Source organism: Falco naumanni, chromosome 13 (assembly GCF_017639655.2).
Source record: "Falco naumanni isolate bFalNau1 chromosome 13, bFalNau1.pat, whole genome shotgun sequence".
Lineage (NCBI taxonomy): Eukaryota > Metazoa > Chordata > Aves > Falconiformes > Falconidae > Falco > Falco naumanni.
The window spans coordinates 29816057-29834117 of NC_054066.1; the positions used below are offsets into that span (position 1 = coordinate 29816057).

Sequence of the window (18061 nt, forward strand, 5' to 3'; positions counted from 1 at the left end):
CCACTCAGAGATCGTTCCTCAAAGACATAAATCAATACCAAAACAGTGACCATGACAGCCAGGCACAGGAAGAGAGGAAAACTCTCTCAGGACAGTTTGTACCATCTGCTCGTCACTGTGCCTCTGATACCAGTTTTGAACACTTCTCACAATTAAAGATAACCTGGAAGAAAACCAACTGTTTGCAAGTGGTTTTTCCTGTCCACCACCACATAAATGATACAAATCATGATACAGCCAGGGTTTCCCATCAATTCTCTATGATATATCGACTGCGGAACTTCTACCTATGTGCATCTGTCTGGCTTGCACAGGCACATAAACACACACTGAAGAAATCGAAACTCAAAACTCCAAATTAACTCTCAATCTTTCAGTGCCTTCAACAGCACAAAGTGCTGATCCCCCGTGAGCAGAGCCCAGAGGGGCAGACGCCTGCTCTCCCACACCCCAGGCAGTGCTGCTCCACACAGCCCCAACACTCCCCACGCACAATGCTGCAGTATGACATTTCACAGCTTCAGAGAGTCAAACCCCAGGTAAGGAGGACCCACAAGGACTCCAAGGTACATCCAGACTCCCCATCCATACTGACGGCTCTCGCATCCTTCACCTTTCCCCAGCTCCTCTCTGCATCCCCTGTGGGTAATCCAGCACGCAGCCTCCAGGAGCCAGCCCCACGTCTCCCCGCTCTGTGACACCGGAGCCCCGGGCTTTTTCTGGACACAAAACCTTTCTCCAATTGTATATGCAAACTGTGGTAAGGTATCAGAAGTGATCCCGATACAAGGACCACCCACATCAATCTTTGCTATGTCCAATTCAAAACACAAGGTATCCCGATGCTCTTTTAAAGGTCATTGCATTTCGAGGCCCGGGGAGGGGCGGAGCGGGGTGGGGGGGGAGGGGGGTGTTTAAAGGTTTAGATGTTACTTTTCCTACCTTTGTTGTCAGAAAAGATTAAATCATTTTGGCTCAATTCCTGCCCACACCAGCACCCTTTCCCTTCCTTTCACTACTCCACAATCCCAAGAGTCAGCCTAAGCAGGCATGAATCATGGAAAATTTCAAACAAAAAGTAAAAAATTCAGCAAAGTTTAAACAACCAAAAATAGGGTTTTATGATGAGAAGCACTCAACAACCTTAATTACCACAAAATCTACCATCTAAAACTGTAATTTATGAATGAAAATGTCCTTTAAATTAGACATATAGGTAGGGGAAGAGGATGACACTGAACTACAATAAAAACAGAGAACTACGACTCAGTAGATTCACACTCTCATGTTTCTTCTCCTCCTAAAACATTTCTGTAGGAAGTATAGACTATTCTTCAGTAAAGGCTTACCTAACCATCACTTTGCCTTTTTAGACTTGGAAAAGTTTTCTGAGCTATAAACGGACTCTACAGAAAAAGGGGAGACAGTGAAAAAACTGACTGAATGCTACACTTCAAGTTTTTAAAAAAATAAATAGAAAAATACAAGTATGGAAAGATCCGTTTTACATGACGAGCGTAACACCATAAAATTAGTCCATGTTTGCTCAAAACCAAACATAGGATCATCCCAGAGCATGAAGCTCTGCAAACATTTTGACAAATATGGTCAGAACTTTAAGCTTATGACTAAACTTAAAACCAGACATTCTTAATTTGTTTCTTCACAAAGCTCTGGTACGTGATTTGTAAATTCCTGTGGATTCGCAACTACAACTAAGTGCTAGCATTTTAGGGTTTCAGTGTCATCATCAGGACCTCAACACCCTAGCCTAGTGTTTTCTCCAGGTTAAAAAAAAAAAAAAAAAAAAGGGGGGGGGGGGGGGAAGCTTAATTCTAAATATTTTCCCTAATGTATCGGTTTTATTTTCAATAATGCTTGGCAAATGTCCAAAGGCTTAGAATTCTAATTGTTATCAGTAGAATCTCTATGCACAATTTAAGTTTGCAAATTAGGTTGCAACGCTAGGAAAAAAACACTCATTAGATTTCAAAAACCTGGAATCTCATGCAGGAATATTACAACGAATGAGGACCAACTACATTGCAAAATCCTGATTCCAGAGAGATTGTAAATATAAGATGTATGGAGGAGGAACAAGACTTTCAGATTTTTAAAAACAAAAGCAAAGGAACAGCCATTGATGGCACACACCTGCAGCCCCACATCAAGAATCTGGGACTAACCTGATGGAGGCTTTAGGAAATCCATGAAAAAGTCTTCAGGCACGACAATAGCAGGAGAGAGTGGAAACTGCACTGCTTTCAGGTCAGCTAGGTATCATCCAGCTTACAGCACTATTCACCATTCCCGTCGGCTCTCTGATGTGGACAGGTTAAGCAACTCTGACCATCTTCCCTCCACAAAAACTTATTCTGAATCATAATAATCCATGCTACCAGCCACATTATCATGTCTACCTCAGCTCTTTCACAGCCATATTCCTCCCCATCGTTCTCTGTTTTGTCCCGCACAGCACCAAGTGCCTGAGGAGCAGCTCAGCACCATACTACATGGGGCAGAGTGCGGAGAAGGGCACTGCCCTCCATGTGCCTGCCACTCGGCTGTCAGCTCTGGTTTCAGGAACAGGAAAGAGAGGTCTCTCTGGGCTGTTCCGTCAACACTGACATCTTACTCTCACCATTCTTCTAGGTAACTTCCACGTGATCTAGTTATTTGAATGCTGGTTTTAACTGCGTCAATCAGCACATTTGGAAACCACAGACATGTTTTAAAAAAAAACAGCAGACACTGCCAGAGGAAAAGATTAACACGCTATCGGACTGTGAGAGCAGTCACCAAGAGACACCAGACCTTTGCAGACTAATGCTCAGAAGACCCCAGAGACCACTAAAGGCAGGTACGTGCTTCTAGCCTTTGTCTGTTCCAGCCTATCTAGTTCTACTGAAATATTAACTGTGCCAAGTGCATAGAAAGTCAGGCTCAGGTATTTACCAGAACAGCCTTTGCTTTGTCCATAGTCAGCGTTACTTGCCTGCAGCCACGCTGCAGCCTTGGAAGCTCCAGTTCCAGCACTATTTCAGGGCTCAGTCTGCCGAGCTGCCTCTTCGCTGCTTGCTCCTTACCAATACTGCATGTACCCAAGCCTAATTCAACTCAGTTACAGGTGTTCAGGACAACAGAGACCACCTGCAGAGAGACCACCTGCAGAAATCCCACTGCAAGAAACAAACGGCTTTTACTCCCCATTTTAAATCACTGGAGCATCCACAAACATTTTGGTTTACAAACTGTGCACATCTGGAGACATAGTTTACAGCAGAAAATAAATGTGCAAATGCAGTAGTTCTCTTACACTGTATATTAAAATTAGGAACAATATAATGAAATTAAAAGTGTTGCAGTCTCATACTATTCAAGACATAAATGTAATGATTTTCATTCCAAGAAACTCTACTGAACATGTCTCCTTTCCCACAGACATTCTATACAGCAGTCTGACAATATAGCAAACAAACAAAAAAAACCACCTCGGTTATGGAGTAGCATATTTAGTTAAAATGCAACCAAAATTTTCTACTTTCCTTCCCTATAATTTCCAGTGAAGCCTAAAGAGGAAGTGAGCACAATTATTTTATAGCTGCTTCTTTCAAAATGTGCTTTTTCTAAAGGCTGCATAAAAATACACAATTAATTTATCCTCAAAGCAGGGAGAGAGAGTAGTTTGCAAAAACTTTTAATTGATTAGAACTACTCGCTCATCTGAAATATCCACTTATTGGTTTGATGGTGCATTAACTTTGGAACTCCTAATACATGTTTATAGTACAAGACTGCTACAAATATTGCCCTTTTTTTAGGCACAGTTTCAATTGTTCAAAATTAATTTAGTTCAAAAAAAATTTTAGTACGACCATTATTAACCAGATGCCTAATGTAAACAGATTCAAACCTTTTTCTTTGGTGTTTCAGTTAGGGGTGGGGTGGGGTGTGGAGAGGGTGGTTTTGAATCAAAGAGTCACTGAGGAAGACTGCTTAAGTGGAGAAGTTTCTCAGAAGTCTATATGCTTTCAAGAACAAATCCTAATACATCTCCAAACTTTTCCGACATGAGAACAAAGCCCTCTTGAGCATCTGTGAAGCAGCATGAAGAGAAAAAAATACTTCTTCCCAATTGCATTTCTTCCATGAAATTAATCAAACAAAATTCTCAAAGAAAAACTACTGTCAGTCAGGAAAAGCTGATGTCATGGATGTCTTCTTCGTTCTTTTTGTAGGTTCTTGATCTCTCCTAGTAGCAAAATCAACTTGCACAAGAAATTTACAATGTCAAGCAATGTTTCACAATGCCGTGTCGGTGAAGAAATGGAACCTTTTACCTATTTTTACTACTTGATTTTCCTAATAGGAATTATTGGAAGTTGTTTCGCACTATGGGCATTCACACAAAAAGGTCAGAAATGGAAGTGTATGAGCATCTACTTAATTAACCTCTTAACAGCAGACTTTCTGTTGACTTTGGCATTGCCAGTCAAGATTATTGTTGACCTAGGAGTTGCATCCTGGAATCTGAGAATATTCCACTGTCAAGTTACAGCCTGCTTCATCTACTTGAATATGTATTTATCAATTATATTTTTAGGATTTGTAAGCATGGATCGTTGCCTTCAGCTAATGTACAGTACTAAGATCTACCGCATTCAAGAGCCTGGATTTGCCAAGATGCTATCTGCAGTCGTGTGGACAATGGTCCTCCTTATAACAGTGCCTAACATGGCAATTCCAATAAAAAACATTGAAGAAAGACCTGGTGTGGGATGCATCGACTTCAAAACAAAATTTGGAAAAGATTGGCACGTGTTTACTAATTTCATATGCACAGCAATATTCCTGAATTTTTCAGCTATGATACTGATTTCCAATTTCCTTGTGGTTAGACAACTCTGCCGGAACAAATACAGCGAGAGTTATGCAAATGTGAAAAAAGCCCTCATCAACATACTGCTTGTAACTGCAGGCTACCTGCTATGTTTTGTTCCATACCACATTGTTCGTATCCCCTACACTTTGAGCCAGAACAATACCATAACCAACTGCTCTCTGAAACAAGCTCTCTTTAAAGCTAAAGAATCTACCTTGCTGTTCGCAGTATCAAACCTCTGTTTTGACCCTATTCTGTATTACCATCTCTCCAAATCATTCAGACTGAAATTTACCGAGACGTTTGCAGCACCCAAAGAGGCAAAAGTTTCCACAGACAAAGAGGTACCAGACAGAAGTGAACAGCAAATGCAAAAGTACCGATTCTCAAATACATCAGAAGAGCACGCAATCCGCAGTATGAACAGCCATAATACAATCGCAAGCATGGCTACCATGGTCAACAACACTCCTGCTGAATCATAAACCCAAGCAGAAGGAAAAAAAACCGTGGACTATACCAATCGCTTCGTTATATGTTCACATAGTAGGTCTGAACTAGCAGAATGTTTGATAATGCCTTTCAGAAATAGGTCCATGTACCAGTGATGACCTACCAGGGATCAGAACACTTAAGAATACATGTTCAGACAGGCTCAAATATACTTACATGTATTTATGGGAAACACCTGAACTCACCTTTTCTAAGTTAAATATATTAAATGACTTGCTGCAATCAAGTGAAGAGATTATTTAACAGCAACTCTTCAGCTGTGAAGTTTTCATATACACAACTAAACCAAAAGCATTTTAGAGGGCATTATTTACTCCAGAAAGTAGTTTTAAGCTGCACCGATTAAAGATTATTGTACCCGTTTACATCATAGCTCCAGTTTTTATAAATAAATTTGTTGTTCTTGCCAAGTTCTACTGCCTTTCCTTGCTGCTGCTTCAATGAATATTAAAAAAGCTAACGTTATTACAGAAAATTCAAGGAAATTTAAAAATTAAGATGAAGTGTAAGTGTAAATATTCAGTGCATTCTGTTTGCTTGTTTTTTTTTAAATAAAAATTTATAAAACAGCAACTAAATTTATTAATATTCTAGTTTACCATTACTTTCAGAAATAATGCATATGTAGAATAATCAATAATGAAAATTTTAAAATCAATTTGCATGGGCAAAATCCAGCTATCTGGATTAGCTCCATCTGTAAATCAAAAAATATTTCAGAAACAAACCAAATCAAGTTATCTTTTTTTCTAATCCTTAAAACAGGCAAAGTATGAATAAAACTTTGCACAAGCATTCAAACTCTCCTGAATAGAAATAGCTCACTCTGTATCCTCATAACAAGTCACTTGCAATAAATCAGAACCCAAACTCTGTGCAGTAAGAAATTTAAAGCAAAGAAAGCTATTGTTATCACCTCATAATCTCACATGACACTTACTGTATTGAACTTTTTAACAATTTTAAATCCTTTATCATTGTTGTTTAAAAATAATATTAATATCAGTCTTGAGTAGATGCATTCCAGTTCAAGGCTTGTTCAATATTTGGGCCCTTTTTCCAGCACAGCAGTAAACATGAGAAGTCGTCTGAATGAGGGTTTGGGATCTGGAATGCTATTCATGGGGCTTTCTTCAGTTCCCATAAGCCTACAGACAAACACAACAGCAGCAGCCAAAAATCCACGCTAGAAACAGCAAGGAGTGGGTGGGAGGAGATAACACCATTCTGTCCCTTACATTTCACAGCTATTTCTTTCAGATATTTTGGTATTCATCCATCTGTCCAATGACGTATCAAATTTTCTATTTAGCAAACTTTTGTTAGACCCTGAAAGGTGGTGGTTTTATTGCGCTGCCTGTCTCCTTAACCAAGTCATCAGACATTACTATACCTCTTATTACGTTCTTCCAGCTAACCCTTTGGATAAAACAGAGGTGCCCTTGTGCTGCACTAAAGCCACCCTGCAGCATACAGTGTGTGCACACTGGCAGCAACAGCACCATGCAAACTGGTCAGGAGCCCCCAGGCAGAGGTCACACAGCCCAACTCTCTTCAGACAATGAACTTCTCTTCCTTTAAATGCCTTGCCAGCACATCAGGCAGGACCGTTACGCACGCAAGTACAAAGGTCACTCACCAGAGGTATAGGGAAATGCGTTGCATATTGCAAATGACGAAGGAGGTCATAACTGGATGGGAAAATCAGTTCTCTCAGTCTTTCCCTCTTGACTGACTTCTCGCTGGTAACTGAAATTCTTCTGTCTAAAGAAGAGTTCACATTCTCACAAGACTCCCCAGGCATCGGAGAAAAAATCTAAGTCATGTAAAACAAACGTTTAAGGTAAGTGTAACCTCTAACTTTCAAAATCCAGCAACTGCATTCAGAGATATGATTTTGTTCTTGCTTACAGTTTCTTTTTAAACACCTGAAGTTTTTCAAAGATAGACAAAGCAAGGGCAATTGTAATCAAGCCTGAATTTTAAGATACATATACACATTATGTCTTCTCTATGCATATCTCCACTGTTATTTAGACAAATTTTAAACTAGCAATATTCAGCCAGATTCAGACTGATCTCCACACTTCTTATGCTGCTGTGACACAGAAACCACGATAAGCTATTCCAGTGATCAAGGGAAAATAATGAAAAGGGTGAAGTGGGAGGTGACAAGAGACATTGTAAGCAGGCATGGATATACTTGAAACCACCAATATGACAGATGTCAGGCAGAAACAGGGGTCCTGATATCCTGCAAGTGGATCTGCACTGATAGGTCTGGGCACAGGAGTCCTTGCGGATGCAGAACGAGGACCAGTCTAAAGGAAAAAACTAGGAGATTCGGGAGTAATGCAGAATCAGGCTAAAAGTAAGGAAAGAAGAGGGGGAAACAGATTTGGAAGACAGAGCCAAAACATAGAACAGTCACTTGAAAAGCAAATGGTATCAATGGGGTTCCTTGATATCAAAAAGTGGATAGCTCTGAATATTTATTCACGCTTAACTGTAATACACAGCACCCTGAACACACTGGGGGCAAGGGGGAAGAGGAGAAGGAGGGAGAAAAGACTGCACATGCAAGTGTGTGTGCAGGGGCACAACTAGGGGAAGCACCGCAAAGCAGTAACTTGTCATACAGCAGGGATACAGAGAAAGGAGGCGATGCAATGACACAGGAGACACAGGGACTGGATGCCAAAGGACACTGGCTGTGGATGGAAGCAGCAAGGTGGTGCTAGGGGCATGGAGAGACATTCAGTGGCAACAGCAAGCAGCAGGCACAGGCTTCAAAGGCATGCAGAAAATTGAAAGTTAAACCTACTGGAAATTCCGAACCAAAATCTGCCTTAAAGTCACTCTTGTCTACATCATCAAAAATACTAGCGGTTCCTGAGTCAATGCCCATATGTTCCATAATACTATGATCCTAATAATTGCCAGAGAGAAAAACAAGGATCAGTCACATTTTATAGAAGACCCATTTAACTGATCACAGGTAAAACCAAGCACTCCACCTATTTAAGAATTAAGAAAAAAGCACTGACAGTTTTCAGATACTGACTTTTAAATCTTTATGACAAGCCTTAATTCACAAGGTATTTCTAAAGCCTGAATCCACAAAAGCATAGAAAAGGGCAGGAGCCAAAGGGGGAAACAAAACTTTACAGTATATCCCCATGAGCAATTTTGCCCCAGGGACACTTACAGAACAGAAAGCTGACTCTTGTACCTTCCTAAGAGTTATTTCCTACTTTATTGTACCATCAAAGGCAACTTGTAGAAACCTCCTATATTTCGGGGCAACTTTGGCCATGAGACCAACTTAAAAGACATACAAAAGAAATATGAGAGAATGCTTTAGCTGCCCACAGGCACTACATGGACTGTGCAGCAGAACAACAGGCTACATCTCATCACACGAGTACAAACATGGTCCCACAGCCTTGAGTTTAAAATTGTCTTCCTCTTGCGCTACTTTTAGAAAAGGTTATGAACTGCTCATCTGATGGAAGGCTCGGCACTGCACCTGGGCTGCACATGTACACATCACGAGGTTTGGTTTCACAATCTCTGATCAGTGGCTGTGCAGCATACACACTGCCAGCAGATGACCACACTGCGCATGGCTCACACCCATGCTGTGCCAGCATGCTCCATACCACACAGAAGATGTGGGGCTTACTCCAGGCTCCACAGTGACCCCACCTGCTTAAAGTTCTCCCTTCTCTTCACTGAAGCACACCTGCAAGTAATTTTTTCCACTGGTACATTTAGAAGTCTACATTGTGCCTTTTTGTTTGTTTCAAGTTACTTAGCTCACCAGACAACTGTCAGTTCAGTATATTTGCAGCAAAACAGCAATATTTACAGCTATGTACAAGGATGAAGCTAATGGATCACTTTCAATCTTCTCAAAGAGAGAGAAAGAGACAGATTAAAAAACCTTAATATACCTGAAATATTAATGCTTTGGTTAAAAAAAATATATCTACCTTTAATGAAACAGAGTACCAAACATGGGAGAAGTAGCATGAAGTGTTACCTCCAGTTTCACATCATGATCCTTAGAATAGTGTTCATCCACAGTTTCCCCATTAGGTGAACGTGGTCTAGTAGTTGCAGTGATGGATAAGTCTCCACGTGATATTAAAGTGCACATGTATGCATCGTGGGAGAAAACATCATGCCGAGTGAATTCGGAAAAAAGCAGCACCAAATTCACAAACTCTGTCTTCTCATGATCACTATTTGGGTCAGCTACCCCCCAAAAAAATAAATAAAATAAAATTAGACCAAAGTTTCAACTTATACATATTTGGGTTTCAGCAATGCAAACTGCAAACACCAGCAAATTAATTTTAACAGCCTACTAAAAATGTCTCGGCCATCCTGCACAGGTTTCTCTTTGTCTCCACAGAACAAACCACTTCCCATCTGATTCATGTGTTTTGGCTTTGCTGGCAGCTCCAGGCACAGGACAGATTTCAGCAGTGGATCCCAGAGCATTCTACCCCATACACACCTGCCCCAGTTGGGTAGGTGTATGCCAGCAGTTAAGTACAACGTTCAACTGTTTCTAAAAATTAAGAAGAGGGGGGAAAAGGATGAGGACATCCCTTGTGTGAAGAAAAATTAAAGCTGAAGCCTTGGATTATAACAGACCATGCAAGAGTTGTCCTTTCCCCCCAAATTATACTACTATATTAAATGTTACTGTCTTATCTATAGTACTTTCATATTCATAACAGAAAATCTTTTAAAATACTTTCAAAGAACTCAAAATCTCTGCATGCCAGGCTTCCAAGATGTAAAAGCAGTAATTTATTAAAGCTTGATAGTTTAGTGTATTTTATCTGTTACACGTGCTCATGCACATCAGGAAAAAGTTTATTAAAATAAATACATGTTATTTTGCCAGTGCCAAAGCAAAGCCTAGAGAAATACATCATATAAAATTTTTTTATTAAGTTTTCATTTTTCACAGCTATATTTAAATTGACTTTTTCTGTACCACAGAAAGGTTTGAAACATTGCAGTTAACAGAAAATAGCTTTATAGCACGCCAGCATTACTGGGCAAAAAAAAACCAAACAACCCTCCAGCTCCTGAACTACCAAATCCAAATCATCAACATTTATTTAAAAGAAAATTATGCTTTACAAGTTCAAATTAGTTCATTATATAATACTATTTCTTTTTAGAAATTCTCACTGCACTGCTGCACAGAAGCTGTAACAGTAAGCCCACCAGCACACCAGTTCAGGGCCAGAACTCTTCCCTGCAGCCCACAGTCCTGCTCACCTGGAGTTGCCTGCCGTACACCAACCCCTCAAAAGTAAGGTGTGCAGACCAGACGCTGTATGGAGCAGCATCAAAAAAACACACCCCTGCTGCTGATCTGCCCTCCTTCAAAACACAGCCATTACATGCTTTCCATTTTTGGAGACACAGAAGCTCAACCACCATAAAAACAATACAATACCACAAAACTCGTCCAATGCTTGAAAATACTGAGGAATATTTCAAGCAAGGAAAACATTCCCTAGCTGCCTGCTGCTCTCCCTACCCTGCCTTGCAGAGCTACTCAGGTGACGAAGGACGATACCGTGTTTGAAACAAGCACATCAGAAACATGAATCTAAATAACACAAATATTTCAGATGGTTTATTAAAAAACAGGGTCACCACTAGCACGAAAATAAAGCACTGCCACTACCTCAGGAGCCTGTAGTAATTTTTTAAAGAAGTTTCGCCTTTTTTGGATGTTGAGAGTTTTCAGCATCATGTTTCAAACCACTGAAAATCCTCTTTATTTTAAGGGCACCAGGGATTAGGGAAAAAAAAAAAAAAAAAAAAAGCAAAGCACTAACCAGCAGTACTTACGATACTAGAAACATAGGCTACGGTATCAGGCAGTTTTATTAGGCCAAGACATTTCATAGAGCAATCTACGATGAACAAAGATCCTTTTTCCAATCCACCTATTTGTCAGCTAACAGCTTTCAACTTTAACACTTGTGTGTAATTTCCAAGTCAGTCACTTCTAATGTGGATGTGTCAAAAAGAGGCGAGTGTTTGATGTCAAATAACCACAGAGTGTATTTTCCCCAAATCTCTTAACAGCTTAAACAGAAATAAACGTACTTTCTGCCCATTTTCCTTTTGTGAAAGAAAGAAATAAGTATCACAGAAAGATCTTATAACAAGGCAGGAGATTTCTCAAAAAGTGGTGCATATGAAAATAGAGCAGATAATCACAGGAACTGCAAAAGACCTGCTACAGCAAAACAGTAACTTCAGCAGCCAGATAGCAGACCAGTGGCTTCTGATCTACCTTGGAATATAAGTTAGTTAATACTCACATAATGAGGGAGCTTGTGTATCTAAAAACCTTAGCAGGACATTCTGAAAAACAGGAAGACTGGAACCTGTCAAGGAGGCTGAAGACAGAGATTCCTTTTCATCTAGGACTTCAGATTCACCACATCTCTGCACAGTTAAATAAATTTTTAAAAGCATGTATCTAACACCCAAATGCATATAACATTCCCACAATTTGCATCTGAGGCAACTATACATATGATTATCTCCTACCTCTTCATAAAATCCAGACTCTCTAGAACAACAGGTTTTCCCCATTACCTAGTTTGGTTATTTCTAAGGTGTTTTATTTAATCATTTTGGATTACTTATTGAAAAGGAATGCCTGAGACATGTACCATCATCTGCAACAACATAGTTTCATATAAAAGTAGAAATTTAAAGATATATAACTTCCAAGACCAATGTGAATATGAAAGGCAACTCCTCTTGTTCGCATAAATTACACTAAATATAGTAACAACCAGGGCAAACATCTCTGCTTTGAGTGGATTTTGGTGCCAGTGAGGCAGAAACAATACATGAAGCTCCCTTCCCTCTAATGAATAGTTTGTGGTGAGGACCAGACAAAGCAGAGAAGCTTTAGAAAGTGAAAGTCTTTTTACACCTCATAATGTCTGTGTGTCTGTCTGCCCAAATGCACAAGTGCTCTCATCTCTCTATCCCCACACCCAGGCTGAACAGACACCACACACCATTTTCCTGGGGACCCTTTTTTCTAGGAAGAAAAGAAAAAACCAAACTAAACAGAACCCCCATCCAGTAAAAACTGCCTGCCAGGCATTGCAGGGATGCAGTTGAGGCCAAGGCAGCGGTGCTCCAGCTATGGGGAGGTACCACTGGTCCAGAACGCTGCTTCAAGGCTGCAGTGAACACACTGCCTCAGATAATCCTCACTACGGAGCAGATTTAGTATTACTGAAGTTTCAAGAAGTGTCAGCTCATGCAAGCTGGAGTAGGATCCTCTCCCACAACATTTTACGCCGAAGACACTAGTGTCCTGCTTCTCCAGCGAAATGTTGCATTTCCTCTGAAAAGAATGGAGTTCTACAGAATGCAAGATTTAAAGTTACACTCAAATTTTGCCTCAAAACAGATCTTCGTTTTGGAAACTTCCCAGGCTCCCCCACCAACTGAACAGCTCTGCCTCACTGGCCAAACCCACGGCCCTCTTTTTAAGGCACTCCAGTTACTGTGGCACTCCTTTATTTCTCTATTTGGGCAAGTAGTTCACAGAAGTAAAATATTTCAGACAAAACAGACACAAATCAGCTAACATAGACCATTTTGAGTTTGGATGCAGTTTCTTTATATTTTAAATAGAAGGCTTTTTCATTTAAAATTTATCTAGAATTTAAAAGCTGTATATTGATGAAAAAAAATCCCCAGTGCTCCAAATGGCATCAAACTTACTTGTTTTGTAATGAGTAGAGATTAAAGCGATGTTTCCTTAGAAATACCTTATTTTTAAGCATACTGTTCACACTATTCTAGAAGTAGAAACAACTTACTTCTGCTTCAATTTCTGCTTGCCTCTTCTCCAGGAGTTTGGCTACAGCCATGGCCCTGTGCTTACCAGACCTTTTACAGCTCACAGCCCATTCACAAAGCAGCGTCACCACAGCTTCGTCGTTTGGGGCTACCTGTTCAGTGCAAGAACAAAGACAGAAAACGCTTTCACCCACACAGCCAACAGGCTTATTTTTGAGCAAACAGCTTGCAGCAACCAGTGTTCTGGGGGATGAAGACAAAAGCCGAGTTTTGTTCTTTAGTACTGACAGATGCACACATTTGCTTTATTCGTAGTGTTTTGAAATGAAATATAATCTGGAAGCCAAAGAGGGAAAATTCAGTTTTCACACTGGTGATGCTCGAATCAAAAATTTCCTTTATCATAACGTTGCTTCACAAAAACAGAAAAGGGTGATCTGCTTTATGAGCAAGAGAAACAGGAAAAGCACACCACACAGAGCCTCTCAACCCAATTAACCACACAGAATTTATGCTTTCCCTACGTTAATTCTTCCAAACCTCCTCCACCTGTTTCCAGATCATTACTTGCATCCCACTGACACAAAAAAAAAAAACCAACACACCTCTAATCTCTAAATGTCTATCCATCAAATAACCAAGGTCAAAAAATTCCCCAAAAGCTCAATTTACTTCTGACCTAACACAGAGATTTTGAAGAAACAGTACATGTCTTTAGAAAATCTGTATTTACGGAATAGCAGTGGGATATAATATGCTTATATCTATTAACTGTTCATCCAATCTCTGTTTACACTAACCACCCACATTTTGGAAGTAATTTTTTCTTGTGCAGTACTGAACTGGATCTGCTGAACTTCCTCGCTCCTGCCCAAGCTGGCGCCCGTCTCCGAATGCTTACATATGACCAACCTGCAAATTAAGCAGATGTGATTTTTCTTCATTCTCCAAGATGAGTGGAAACTACAGTTACAAGTAAGCATTAGAAGGGATAGAGTCAAGCACAGCACCCTCAGAAAGCAAGCCTGGAACCTGTCAAGGTTACTTTTTTCAGAGTGATTAGGAATTACAGACCCCCAAGCACAAAAGTTACTGCTTCAAAGCCATCCCAATTGTCCTCCTCAAAAATTACAAAAAAAACAGTGCTTATGCTAAACAAGGCTGGTGTGTATGTGCACACTTGTCACACACAGAAGCTTCCTGTAAACACACTTCAAGGTGACAGAGAGCCAGTGATACTAGATGGCTAGGGGCAGTGGGAGTGGAGGGAAGAGGGGAAAATGTTTTTCTCTTACCTAAATGAAGTGACATGGTAACATCACCACTGCTATGGTTAGATGCAGCCAGCTAACAACAGAGTATGGATACTATGTACTTTTGAAGGCAATGCAGAAACCTGAAAGACTCTGATCTTCACACTGACTTCTTTCCCTTTCTACTAACAAGAGAAACCATGCCAACAAAAAAAACCCCAAGCATTTCGCAAGCAGGAGACACCAACTCAGAGCTCGGGCGCAGCGTGTCAGGTCACCCATTCGCTGAAGCTGCGCCCGCACTGCATCGCACCCTGCGGCATCCCAGGGACAGCACCACAGGGCCTCCTCACCCTCGCTCACAGGGAATGGTGCCTCTCGCAGAATGGCCGAGCAGCTTATCTTCTCAAACAAGGCGCACGTGATGCTTCTACAACATAAGCCCTCCAGAAAAGTGAAGATGGAAAGCCCTGAAGAGATGAGGCAATGGAGCACTAATGCTGAAGGTCAGAGCTCATTGTGCTGGGGCAAACACAGAGAGCAAAATCCTGGCAAGAGAGATTTAAAGAAAGGCTTACATGGGGTACTTCTGAAGGAAAAAATGGTTGTAAGTGTCCCTACCTGGTTTTGTTGTGGCATAAAGTGCTTAGGCTGTTTGGGAAATGTCAAATTGCAGAAGAAAAACGCCAATTTTTTTCCCTTCAATTATCTTCCTCTTGAGAGGAATGAGGGTGCTTTTCCTCCAAGGAATACGCACACTGTACGAACATTGCTAGCACGCAGACACTGAGGTATACATATGCATGTGCACATGTATATGTATCTCCTTCAGACACTGCCTGAGGTACTAAGCCAAGAATATGAGCCTGTTACTCAGCTGTCCTCAGAGCCATGCTCAACTATACTAAGCACTGAAAAGCAAAACTGCCAAAGCCTGCAGTCAGTGAGCTAACCACTTCCACTGCTGCTGCTCCTGCTGCTCAAGGGAACAGATGTTTAAGCCCTATGACAAATGTGAGAACAGCCCAAAGTTAAACTCCTGTCACCATATACAAGAGTACACACAAACAAAATTCAAACCTAATTTATGTGCCCATGTTTTGGGAGTCCTAGTGAGTATCACTTGCAACTTCACACCTGTGTCACTTACCTCTGACCACTACAGACACCAGACTTGGCAGGGCCTAGCTTGCCTCCACTGCTGAGCCCTCCAGTCCCCGAAACCCATCACTCTGTGTAGTAAAATGGGAGCACCGTGCTGCAGCAAGCAAGCCCACGGAACAGGTGTATCACAGATGTCAGTCACACGAGACCAGCCTGCTCAGGGTGGGCTCCCATGTGGGCCACAGCCAGTGCACCCCCAGGTTACAAAGCCAGATGCCAGAAGGCCATAGACACTCATCATCAGACATGCTCTCTGTACTTAAGAGGTTGTCATTAACAAGGTATCTTATTTGAATTGCACACACAACTGTTACGGTCAAGGGCTAGGGCTTACTTACCCAAGCACATTTCTTTCATGTTTTGGTTGTTTGTTTTACAGTCTTTTATGAAACTCATTGACAATAAGCAGATCAGATTGTGGTCAACAGCAAATTGCGTATTTAGAGTTTTAGGTATTAAACCAGCACGTGTTAACTGTCAGGGTTTTTTGGTTTTTAAACTAAAGATTGCATAAATTACTTCTATGATACCCCAAAGAAAAAAGAAAACCCAGGGCAAGCTGACCTTTTTCTGTTAAAGCTGGATGTTATTTCAGTTATGTCAAGAAATATTGTGGGAATCTTACTTTTGAACAGCACTTCCATGTGTAGCACTGTATTAAAATTCTCTTAAAAGGGAAGAATAAAGGACAAACATTTGTGCAACTCACAAGAAAGTAGCATGAAATTATACTGGTCAGGACAGCACTGAGGTCTACATAAATTAAACTTCAGGAGATTTCACAGAATGACTGATCTGCTTGCTTCAAGCAGCTTTTTTTCAAGGGACAATCTGTTTTTTTCAGGTGGGGGTGGTGGAGGTGGTGTTAAAATTAAACGACTAGAAAGAGACAGCTCTACAGTTATGAAAATGCAGACAGTTAATTCTCTTTTTAAACAAGTCATCTGCTAACACTGTGATATTTATTAGTGTAAAAATATATCTCCCCAATTCTGTGCCTATAGAAAGCAGAATTACATTCTCAGAGATGTAAGAATCCAGCATCACCACAAATCAAACACCTAGAAGTGATTGTGCACCTCAAAAAACACAGTGTTGATTCTGCAGTTTCACATATATGCAGAACATAACCTCTTTTGAAAGGAAAAAAAGCCTACCATAAATACTTAAACCATCAAAGGTGCTTATCCGCCTAAGAATTTCAATCACATTACTTCTAAGTGCATAAAACCAGTGAGTTTGGTTGTCAGGAACTTACATGTGCAGCAACTAAAAGTAAAAAAAAAAAAAAATTATGTGAGAGCAGGTACTTATTTAAACCCTCTGATACACACTTCTGTTGGGCAAGCTGACATCACCAGAACATTTCCATTCATCTGGCTCTGGGAACACGGGCCCCTGCAGCAGCTGCAAAAAGCAAAGTTGAAGTGTCTAACCAGCAAATATTTTATTTTGGTTTTGACTGAAGATAATAAATACATTTGAAAGCTGTATCAAGTCCCTGCAATATAAATAATTACCCCAAACCCCTACATTAAGTACGCCTCTACAGCAGTACATGGGCAGTGAATGACTACGCTAACCAACCCACACCTCATCTGTAGAGCCACAAACTGGAAAATTAGTAAGTTCAGTGCTGGAAACTCCAGTGCTGAGTACTCGCTGCTTTACTGAGTACACAGACAGGGCCGTGCTGCTCCTGGGAGCTGGGGCGGCAGCAGCCCGTGACGCTGGTGACACACATCGCAGAGCTCTATCTCCCTGCCCCGCTGCCTGCTGCATGATTTCCGCCTGCCCAACGTTCACATGATAGCTGTACCTCATCACTTCCCCCCTTCCACCACGTTATTTAAACATGGTAAGAATACAGGTAAGTAACACCTCTCAGAATAATCAGGCTCTGGAATAGTCTCATTTGGGATCCTGAGTCTGCAGACGGCCTAGCCTGTGGAAGTGCAGACCACATTTCAGAAGGCCTCAAACTACTGCCTTGAAGAGTATCATTAAGATCACATTTGTACCCTTAAAATCTCAGGGGCACGAAAACAAGAAAGATCAGTTCGCACGTCACTTAATGAATACATTTTGTAGGGAAGACAAGACAAAGGGTACAGGAGTAGAAAACAGGTGCGGATAGGCAGGAACTGCAACTCCCTTGGTCCAGGTGAAACCCTCCCATGGACAAGACCCTTCCTCAAGATTCCCAAACCTTCCACGAGGCCTAATGGAAGAAAAACACTTCAAGGTGACATCAAATGGAAGATATTATCTGCACCAAGTAACACACACCTGTGAAGCAAGATTTGAAGTTCAGGCAGCTCACTCACAACAGTTGTCTTTTAGCCATGACCCAAAATAACTGTAATCTTCTGAA

General features: G+C 40.9%; 2 protein-coding genes across 13 annotated transcripts in view; one reads left to right on the forward strand and one right to left on the reverse strand.

The window, feature by feature from the left end:
• The window catches only part of MED12L (mediator complex subunit 12L), a 150752-nt gene that overhangs the window by 106772 nt on the left and 25919 nt on the right, over positions 1–18061 (reverse strand). For 8 of the 12 annotated variants that reach the window (XM_040613264.1, XM_040613257.1, XM_040613255.1 and 5 more), the window contains 5 exons: positions 13291–13422; positions 11761–11887; positions 9441–9655; positions 8220–8324; positions 7035–7211 (listed from right to left, as the gene is read on the reverse strand). In XM_040613264.1, coding sequence (XP_040469198.1) covers positions 7035–7211; positions 8220–8324; positions 9441–9655; positions 11761–11887; positions 13291–13422 — 756 coding nt within the window. The remainder of the gene's footprint in view (positions 1–7034; positions 7212–8219; positions 8325–9440; positions 9656–11760; positions 11888–13290; positions 13423–18061) is intronic. The other 4 variants (XM_040613265.1, XM_040613263.1, XM_040613262.1 and 1 more) reach the window with 2 other exon arrangements.
• Positions 2051–5805, forward strand: GPR171 (G protein-coupled receptor 171). Its single transcript, XM_040613268.1, has 2 exons — positions 2051–2860; positions 4239–5805. Exon 2 carries the CDS (start codon positions 4288–4290, stop codon positions 5365–5367), a length of 1080 nt encoding a protein of 359 aa, XP_040469202.1. The 5' UTR covers positions 2051–2860; positions 4239–4287; the 3' UTR covers positions 5368–5805.

Excerpts from the sequence above, each read along its gene's own strand:
- GPR171 (XM_040613268.1), top strand. The coding sequence starts at position 4,288 with ATGTCAAGCAATGTTTCACAATGCCGTGTCGGTGAAGAAATGGAACCT.